The sequence below is a fragment of the Pecten maximus genome, chromosome 15, assembly GCF_902652985.1.
Source record: "Pecten maximus chromosome 15, xPecMax1.1, whole genome shotgun sequence".
Lineage (NCBI taxonomy): Eukaryota > Metazoa > Mollusca > Bivalvia > Pectinida > Pectinidae > Pecten > Pecten maximus.
This window is the reverse complement of record NC_047029.1, coordinates 7,854,640-7,866,121: the sequence shown is the minus strand read 5'-3', so window position 1 is coordinate 7,866,121 and position 11,482 is coordinate 7,854,640. Positions and strand designations below refer to the sequence as shown.

General features: G+C 34.6%; 1 protein-coding gene across 1 annotated transcript; it reads right to left on the bottom strand.

Moving 5' to 3' along the window:
• Window positions 1-7,112: 7,112 nt before the first annotated feature.
• Window positions 7,113-7,637, bottom strand: LOC117344131 (protein Fer3-like). The gene has a single exon (XM_033906778.1). It carries the CDS (start codon window positions 7,635-7,637, stop codon window positions 7,113-7,115), a length of 525 nt encoding a protein of 174 aa, XP_033762669.1.
• Window positions 7,638-11,482: the final 3,845 nt, after the last annotated feature.

Sequence of the window (11,482 nt, the reverse complement as noted above, 5' to 3'; positions counted from 1 at the left end):
TGGGATACCAGCTGTGTGGAGGGAACTGTACACAAGGCGGAAACGTATCTAAATGAGATAATTGTTCCAAAAGTTCTTCTTGAAAATAACCCAAATACCAATATCCGGGGTCTTTAGTTGGAAAAGCAGTAGCAATAAATACAAGTATTGTGTCCGTATCGCAGTATCCGTGACCTTTAGCGGAAAAAGCACAAAGATTAAACATGTTAACCTAAAGTACATATTGTTAATTACACTCGTCCATACCAAGTTGAACTTTAAATGGTTTGGTACCTGGCATTTTGGTTCTAGCCCCTTGGCGCTCTTTAAGTTGCATCCTCGAAGTATTCAATGCAGGATATGCTTTTAGGCGTTGTTCTGGCTTCCGAGTATCTTCAACAACTACCGTCCTTTCCTTCACCATTGTCTCCACCATTTCATACATTTTGTCGAATTTCTGTTCTCGCTCGATTTCTTTGGTTGATCGCATGTTTTCATGCCCAGATTTATTTTGTTCGATCAGTTCAGTTTGTTCATGAATTTGGTTTTGAAGGTTTGCTATTTCAGCTAGCTTTTTTTCGAGTTGCAGCATCAGATCGTGCTTTTCCGTCTTCAGCTGTTCAACCAGCATTATATTTTCGCAAGTATGTAGCCCGACATCCCCCGCCTTGTCGAAAGCTGCGTTACTCAGCAGATCTTGCATGTTGCCCATTTCCTTTTCCATACCCGCGTAAGCCTGTTGAAGCTGTTGATATTTTGTGTTGAGTACGACGTAATCTTTATTCAGTGTCGCGAGTTTGTCGCGTCGTTCCGAATCTACTACTCTCATGCCTTTCTGTACTTCTTTGAGATGGTCGTATTTTTCCTGTAATGCCAGATATCGGTTTGTTATCACGGTGGCGTCATGTTCCTGATCATATGAGTTTTTTAACGTCCCCATCTGACGATGCATTTCCTCCTTGTCTTGTCGGCGCTGTTCTTCCATCTTTGCCCAATCTATTTCACGTAGTCGCTGTAATTCGGTCATAAATGTCTGTTGGTTTCTATTGAAACATTCTAGGGCATTCCTTACAGTCGAACCATCTGTCAGGTAGTCGTTAGACCTGTTACTGGGTGAACTTTTTCCTGAGGCACCAGCAGAATCAGGAACAGTCCCCTGAAAGGAGGAATATCAACGAATATTTAAAATTTTAGCTAAAAAAACTAACAACATGGAGATTCCCATTTAAAGAATATACTGGAAATAAAACCAAATGTTCCGAAAGGATAAACGTCTTCTGCAATGTGCAAATTAAATGGTATGTCGAATATCGATCCTATTCACGTTTTCTCTTTCATTCTTTTCTGAACACAATTTTCTGCAAATCCGTCGGCCACTGTGTTCCAAGTTTTTCCTTAATGATTACGAATGGATAAACAGTGGTTATGTTGGTGTCGGGGCCGCGGTGGCCGAGTGGTTAAGGTGTCCCGATACTTTAACACTAGCCCTCCACCTCTGGGTTGCGAGTTCGAAACCTACGTGGGGCAGTTGCCAGGTACTGACCGCAGGCCGGTGGTTTTTCTTCGGGTACTCGGGCTTTCCTCCACCTTTAAAACCTGGCACGTTCTTAAATAACCCTGGCTGTTAATAGGACATTAAACAAAACAAACCAAACAATATGTTGGTGTCTGATTATGTTTGGCTCGTTACTTATCTTATTGTACTAAATGATGATATAGATATAGTACTTACATCACTTACAATGCTGACACGTCTCGTGGACTGTCGACTTGACGCACTTCGTGGCGCAGCTGCCAAAACAAGAAACAATTACACAATACTAAGCGTGACAATAAACACATAACTGGAACAGGCTTCATAAAGCCTACAGCACATATTCCGACTGAATTCGAATTCGCGAACGGTTGGCTGTTTTAATATCAACATATGAATGGAGTCAAAATAATGAGCAAGACGGATATCAAATATTAAAGAAATAGAGATCATTTTGTTAATGAATAGACTGATTTAAAACGTGTTTGTTTTTTGTTTGTTTGTTTCCCCCCCTCAAAATATTGTCTTAACAATATTGAGGAATACACTGTAATTCGTTTGTCATTTCTTTTAGATAGAAAATATCTTTTCATAAACACTGTGTTCGTTATTTACCAGTAAAATAAAGTGACGAGCTTAGATTTGACAAAGTAAATATAGCCAATATAAAGAAACTAAACATGTAAAGTTATAGCATTTGTCAACATGATACAAAACACGAATCAGCCGAACTAGATTAATTATGACCGAAAATATTTGAAATAATAGTGAAACACTCCAACATATAAGTTATAAGTTCTTTTGATAAACTTACGTGACCGGGGAGATGTTTCATCCAATTTGTCGGCGAGGACAGCATATCCCTCTGACTTGAGGGCTTTTCTGAAAATCTTGTATGCATTTGTCTCCGGAGAAGTCACCAGTATATCAATACAAATATTGAACTGTTTGTACGGTGCAGATTCTGCCTCGATCCTGTTCCGGTCACTCAGACCAAAAATACCACCCTCTATTAATCTATCAATGATTGGGTCGAGATGAGACAATGTTGATTTCATATACACAATATTTTGTGTAATTCTGCTTTTGTTTTGTACGTCCATAGCTATTGATAAAGACTTCACTACTGGCTTGCTTACCATTACCCCATAGGTATCAGTTTTAAAATGTCGTCATGATTTATTTTTATACCTGCATTATAAGTACAATATATGAAGACAATTTTCATAACCTAAAATCTGGGTCTATTGTGTGACTTGCTTATTACATTGCTGTTATCATTGAACAAAGATAACAATAGAGAGCGAATGCATAGTGAAGGGCTTTTTGAGACAATACATCTTCACGCTCACTTGCACTGCATGTTAAGAACCACCAATGGTTTTAATCAATCAACAATGCCACTGTGGATCAAGGGATCATCATACTGTAGTGAGTAGAACAGCGAAATAAGAACAATGAAATAACACCCATGGAAAGGAGCCATATATAAAACTATATTGTAAAAAAGAGATTTGAGGAGGAACGCAGAGGGGTTGAATATGCTACGGAAAACATAGACAATATAAATAAGATTGTTCGGCACTAAACGTTTCACAGTGTTTAGACTGTAGGATACACATGGATAGCGCATATATATGTAAATGTAGTAACTACTCGTTATTATGCCGAATAATTAATATACGATTACATCATACTTCATTCTAAGACTTGTCTATGATATCGATACTACAAACGAAAAGTGTGGCGGACAGAAGGTATGTAGGGTTAATCAAAATTGGTTAAAATAAAAACGTAGAAATACACTAAATTCATTGTATAATTTATTTGACGATTTTGAATACTTAAGAAATGTTGCAAAATATATAATGATGTAGGTTGTATAACTAAATGCGTCGTGGTTTATTCAACTATTTTTGTGTTTTAAGTTGGTGGTGTTTAACTTTGGCTTGGTCTGATATTCCATTGTGTCTAAACCTATTGTCCGAGAACGCAGATTTCTGTTTTAGCTGTTACATTGTTTATTCTATTGTTTGATAATTACAGGTAATGGACAGTAACAATTGCACAAAGATCTACTTTGTCATAATATTTATTGTCGCCACGTGCACTGACACAGTAATTAGTGAATTGGTAATTGTACATTTGAACAGCTGTGCTACATATAGATATAAAACCGCCGATAATCTATGTTGTAACGAGTACAAACCACATGTCATTGGCACATATCACAAACCTACATGTAGTTTGAGCCCGAGTTTTTTCTGGCACTGACACCATTTCTGGCGTAGACACGGTATCAGGGCCAGAGGAAACTCGGGCTGCTACAGCTCTAAACGTCACACGGAGTCGTTTGATCGTGGTGTCTCCGGTTAAATATTATTGGTAATTGTGTCTTTAAAACGAGCCCTGACAAAAGTTTGTCCTGATCCTTTTTACTTTAAACGTATTTAAATGAGAAAAAAAACCAAGGGAGTTGACAAAAGTTATTAGAGCTTAACACTATTGGAGCCGTCTCTCAACAAACATTGACAATAACACGATAACAATGAAATAGCATTAGTCCTGTCACTGCAAGAAAAACATATCGTCATTGTTAGCGATTTCTGAGCTTGTCTGTATTTTTTTTTATACGAATGCAGCATATGTATATGTTGATGTGATTAAACTAATCTAATTTATATGCGATTTGTACCATCCACCAGAATATTATTATACTAATTTCATCGTTTTCCTGCTGTTTGAGGGATGGTAAACCAAATCACTTGTAAACACTAAACATTCGTTATTGCTTTCACTTTAAACGGTGCCATTTGACAAAACTCATATTCCATATATATCAAGATTTTAACTAATCAATTCAAAATTTATCTAATCTTACCATTTAAAGTGAAGATAAATGTAATTACGATGTACACTATTTTACATTGCAGTTGCTCAACATATCAGACACACATGCTAACTAATCTGGAATGACTGGATAATCAAATTTTAATAATGTCTTAATATTAATATATATATATATATATATAGTAGTTATAAACAACAATAAATATCGTAACATTACGATATTTATTGTTGTTTATACCTACTATATTTGTGTAACTGTTCCATGTTCTATGTCTATATGTGATCGTATGTAATTTACCTGTGTCTTGATAAAGGGGCAGATTGCCTCGAAAATTCGACAATTTACTTGTCTGTACTGTCGTTATTACTACTTGACAATTTTATATGTATATATATATAATTCAAGGATATCCCAGTGACATATCCATTCTGGTTTGCAAACTGTTGTATACATTTTACAATAAAACTGTGCTCCTTTTTTGGAATGTAGGCCTAACCAAAGTTCGCATCCAACATAAAATAGACTGATACACTTTAATTAATTCAGCGACCCTGACAGGGTGGTGGACGCTAGGATGAAAAGTATAGACTTGAGAGAAACTTAATACTAGATTTTAACAAACAACATGCTCTAGTAAATCTTTCTAACTATTTTATTGTACTATTTAACAATTTCCCTACATGTTTAATTTCTTCAACTACTTGCTTAACACTTTACTGTATAGGTAGATATTTTGACAATCACCGTAAAACAAAATGCAAAGTGCGTTATTTAGAAAACAATGAAATGTTACTTGTAAAACAGAACGTGAACCGATGTTTTTCACATTCGTTGACTTATTGTTTGTAAACTTTGTACTAATGAGCCATTTGAGTTGTAGTATATATTTTTTAACTCCATAATTACTACTCTTTTGCAGCATGCCTCTACCGGAATTTCATTCAACATTTTTGCGGACAGAGCCCCTCTTCCTTTCTTCATCTGTACACTCTGATTTAATCGGAATATGTCTGATGTTTTTATCGGCCATTTATATTTCTGATATGGACCGCATATCAGATTTGTTAGAGGCCGATAAAACATCACAAACCTTCGGATTAACTTTGATTAAGCCATTTAACAAGATAGAACTTGCCACACACACATATTTATATATTTAAGAATATTTTACGTGTCATACAATAGCAAACACCTTTTTTTGTCTACAAAGGCAGCATAACAATAGACCAATTTTCTATATTGAGTATACTTTCGTGTACGTTAAATGATGTAAATAGGTTTTATATATCGATTTGGTATACAAACTGCTGTCAGTTTGGATGATTCCACTCGATCTAGTTATTCAAGATAGATTCAACATAACGTAATGTTACCATTAGGCTCGACGTGTGCTTTTCTCTGTCCGTTATGCAACTTAATAATTATCAACTCCTACCCCTTCCCGTTTATTCGTGTTATCTTTAAGATGTTCGTAAATAATACTATCATGTCCTTTAGCTCTATTGGGGTTAAGATATTTGATTTTTTTTTTTTTTTTTCAGTTTCATTGATTTTTCTGCAATGTAACATCAGTCGTAAGTAAATTGCCTCCTTCTATTTTTCCACGAGCTTCGATCCTTCTGTATTTGTTCGAATATTTTTCTTTGCGTCATGGAATCATCAAATTTATCTTGGAAAAAAAACTATTATTTCAAAATGCAGTACATTTCTTGTCACTTGTCACAAATACTTTTCGCACTGACACTTTTCTTGATAGCGGATATATTCCGACGATATCATGACGTATTTAAATATCAAAATTCTGTAGGAACTTGTCGTAAGCTACTTGTTTAGCATGGAACTTCAACCAAGAAAGCGAAGATGATAAAACCGGGTTGATAACGCTAAAATAGCACGTCTGTTGTTCGAGGGATACGCTTTAGGTTGATAAACAGGAGCAATGGTATTCAACATATTGGTATGATCGCGTATAGAAAAATAAATATAACATTTGAATGTTAGACACCTGAAAATAATTCTGACTAATTCAAGCATGACACTACCAGACTTATTGTTGAAAAATGGTAAACCCAAGGTAATGTTGAATAATGATGCTAACCACAGGTAATATTGTTGAATAGCGTTTAACCACAGGTAATATTGTTCAATGATGTTTAACCACAGGTAATATTGTTCAATGATGCTGAACACAGGTGATTTTGTTGTTTGATGTTTAACCACAGGTAATATTGTTGAATGATGTTTAACCACAGGTAATATTGTTCAATGATGCTGAACCACAGGTAATATTGTTGTTTGATGTTTAACCACAGGTAATATTGTTGAATGATGTTTAACCACAGGTAATATTGTTGAATGATGTTTAACCACAGGTAATATTGTTCAATGATGCTGAACCACAGGTAATATTGTTGTTTGGTGTTTAACCACAGGTAATATTGTTGAATGATGTTTAACCACAGGTAATATTGTTGAATGATGTTTAACCACAGGTAATATTGTTCAATGATGCTGAACCACAGGTGATTTTGTTGTTTGATGTTTAACCACAGGTAATATTGTTGAATGATGTTTAACCACAGGTAATATTGTTCAATGATGCTGAACCACAGGTAATATTGTTGAATGATGTTTTACCAAAGGTAATATTTTTGAATGTTGTTGCTATGCTATTTAGTTCACATATACTACCAAACATATTCCTGGTACTAATAATGTATATATTCGTGTTGTCTCATAAGTTCGGTACTATATCCCCTTATCCAGAGCGACACCGAAGGTACTAAAATTGACCAAACGGATGTCGGATGGCGTTTTACCACTGATGAATTTGGTAAGAAAATCCAGATAAATAACGGCTAAGCGTAGTGTCTCAATTCTCGATAGACGTTTCTCGTACGTAAATGTCGGCAGAACCCTTCTCAGCGAATTGAACGCTTCATTAAGATTTTGCATCCTGCGCCTCTCACGAATGTTTGCCTTCCTCCTCTGGTCCGAGTTGACGACAGTCGATAAATGCCTGTCGCTGCCATCTTGTGCACGTCTTCGATGTCTTCCACTGCCCGAGTTACCTCCCTTCATGTGTTCAGTGAACACGATGGTTTGTTGGGTGAAGTATTTTTGCTCATCAGAAAGACTAGTATCGGTACCCCTGATATTGGTTAGAGGGTAGATGTCCTCAAGATGGACCAAGCAACAGCTGGACACCGGACAGAGACTGACCGCTCGTGAGGTTTCATTGTTAATGCATTCTGGTAAGTTCTGGAATCTCATTCTGTTCTGTCAGACTCAATACTTACTGTCAAATTACTCCAAAATGTCTGTAAAAAATGACATAAAAATTAATACAAGATCCACTTTATTATTACATTGTAGATATCAATAGAGTACTGTCGAGTTGGGTTTTTCAACTGAATCTGAGACATTTTGTGTTTTTGCAGAAATCTTTAAACCGACTATACTCTGTTATACATTCTCTATTCTAGTTAAATATTTCCAAGGATTTGTTTCGAAGCTAGCGAAAATTATAACTATTCGAAAACAACAACCTTCACCGCGAAGTCCAGAAGGACTTTATATTTCAATATTTTAGCATATGTGTGGTATTGTTTACGGAGTGTGTTTGTGTATCATGAATGGCTGCACCAGCCATTCCATACCATTGAATCTATTAAATTCAACTTTATTAGCACATTTATAATTACAGTTGTAATTTGATGGCTATAACCCACAAACATACCTAAACTAATAAAGATATGATATTATGATGGAATTTATATACATGTACATGTATATCATACATGGTTAATCTGTATACACAGTTCTAATAATTGTTTAATAAATTATCCGATGATACTTCCAATCTGAGAATAGTACTCCTAGCATAGCATAAGTGTCAGATTTATATAAGTGTCTTGACACTTGTTTCTGATTCCTTTTTGTATCATTTATATGTTGTATATATACTGTTGATTGGAAATTGACAAATGAAACACAGTTTAAACTAAGGATCATTAAAAAAGAAATGTAACTCATCCTCCAATGAATTGAATGTTTTGCAAAGTCTATGAACTTTTGGAATATTCCTTACTCTAGCTGTCTCTGATTATTCAAGGCCATGTTCAAACAAGTTTAATTTTGTAAAAAAAAAACTTTTGAGATTAAATCAGATAAATAAAGATACAAGTCTCTCGGTCCAAATTTGATGTTTTTGTATAGAAATAATTTATTGCTCTCAGCTAGTGACATCATGTTATCATGGAATATTTGTTGTTGTTTATTATTGACGCTAGCTCTTATGTTGCAGTCTGTTTTGTTTGGATCGAGAGATACACATTGAAGGTTTCTGGTACGTGTTTTATGAATGTTACCAACTGCAGCTGCCATTATTATGAGATCGGTGATAAGAAATATGTGCTTCTTTAAACATTACATGTACAGATAAGATACTTTTGGTTTATTGCTCTGTAAACCAAAACATGAGATATTACTTTAACAGTAGAAATTCTTTCAAACTTTTTTCATAAGACAATCATTAGCTGATAAATTATCCTTATTTATTAGAAATCCGGCTTAAAATATGAATCAGGTATTCAATAAGAGCATTTTATGTGTTGAACTTACCAGTACCGTAAATATTTAACTCTATTCAAAAACTTCTAGTAATGTGGACCCAAACTATTAAGGGGGACGAACAGTTTCTTTCATAAACTTGTGTAGATTCTGGCGTTGCAGATTATTGCTGTTCGTTTTCTGTTTAGTTTTTGTTTAAGCAGATTTTATTAAGTACGTTTATAATTAATCATATTGGACATACATATGTTAATTTTATCTTTTTTTTTTTTTTTTTAGGATTAAAAGGTACCTGTGGACATATGATCACCATTGCCATACCTACCTCCGTTTGTTTTGTTTTTGGAGTGAAATGTATCAATTAAACTCAAATTGATGATGATATGATTATGTTGGTCAAATAAATCCGCCTTTTTAATGATTCATATGTATCAGGCTTTTAACCAATATCAATTTGCTTTTTTTTTTAATTACAGGATCATCAATGATGTTAGTGTCTATGTTTGTGTAGCATTATATATAACCAACGATGTAAGTACTAGTATGTATATATGGATCTATGTATGTAGGTGTAGTATTATATACAAAACTAACTTAGTGTAACATTATATATATAACCAACTAACTTAGTGTAACATTATATATAACCATCTAAGTAAAACATTATATATCAAACATCTGCCACTTTGGCGCTTGTATAATCATTTTAACTTAAAAAATATGTACAACTGTCGATCAGTTCTAAAACAGATTTATATAAGACATATCTGTTACAAAATAAAATATAGACATATCAAATATGACGTCAGTATCACAATGGCAGTTTTTATGTGATACCATATTTATATATAGAAACATGCCACCATGGCTTGTGTAAGTACTTACCTCTTATTGGCTGTATCTAATTTTAACTTCTAACGTTTCCACACTAGCAACGGAACGCCATATTGTCTTCTGAATATGAAATCCATTTCCAGAATAACATATCTGTAGCATTCGATGTGTCTGTCTTCACTTGCCTTGACATGCAATTACTATGAACAGGTTTCCTTCCAACCTGATCATTTAGACACCGGTTCTCCTGAAAATGATCTTGTATTTTACTGCCATTTTTATACGTTAAATGTATTTATATTACTCATTGTCAATAACAATATTAGATGTAAGTCTTCTTCTCCAAGAATATATAACTTTTATGAATTCTGGAAACATTGTATATAAATTAACTCTTTTGTGAAAACGACTATTCTATTAGGAAATAATTGATTTAGGCGTTAATAATACAAACCGTGCAAATGTAAATATCAGGAATTAGCATCGATATTAAAGCAGAAATACTGGAAAGTCCGTGTTAATTGACTTTGAAATAGACAGGGTATTGATTTGTAGCTTTAATTAAGCCCTCGCTTCCACTAACAAACGTCACAAAACCAATATGTCTGATATCTGAGTTCGGCGTCAAATTAAGGTACGAACCAACCCCCTTCCCCCTCCCCCATAACAAGACGATATTTGGTATACACTCAGGCATGGCTAAGTTAGTTACCTTCAGTGCTATTGCAGAACGTTGCAAAGTGAACAGAGAGACATGCACAAATTCATGAAATGGTCCAAATAGTATTGTGTCAAACCCCCCACTTCTGCTTGGGAGAAAGATTGCTAAATTAACCTCTGGGAAGGAATGTTGGCATGGTGATATAAACTGGGAACGAAGTTTGACAGAATTATATATACTGGGAACGAATGTTGACAGGATTATATATACTGTGAACGAGGGTTGACAGGATTAAACATTTGTGTATATAATTGGAACGATGGTTAACAGAACTATATATACTGGGAACGAGGGTTGGCATGATTATATATACTGGGAACGAATGTTGACAAGATTATATATACTGGGAACGAATGTTGATAGGATTATGTTTACTGGGAACGAATGTTGACAGGGTTATATATACTGGGAACGAGGGTTGACAGAATTATATATACTGGGAACGAAGGTTGACAGGATTATATATACTGTGAACGAATGTTGATAGGATCACACACTTGAAACGATAATAATTCAATAATTCGCCTCATTGGAGTTATAGGATAATAGGAGGGATCTGGGTTTTTTTTTTTTTTTTTTTTTGTTACAGATATCAGAAATATCATCAAAGAGAGCAGCCACGATACTTCAGAGGTAAAGTTAACTTTCGCTCTCTGTACCCGTGGAATATTTCACGAAGGCTCAGTTACGCCACCTTGGGGATAAAATGAATAAATTGATACATTCAAAATGATATCATTCAGTAAATAGTTTCTCATGTTATATATTATACGTTGTTTTAAAAATGACTGATGTTGGGTAATTAAATAGTAATAAATAATTTGTATGAAAAAAGTCAAATGACATACCGGGGTCATGGTGAAGCTATTTGGATTGCATCTTATATGACAAACTCTTTTTAATTATTAAATTTAAATTGCTCTGGAAGTATTAGGTTATCTCGCTCTCATTATCACGTAAATGTGGAGTTTTGTGACCCGTTAACAGGCCA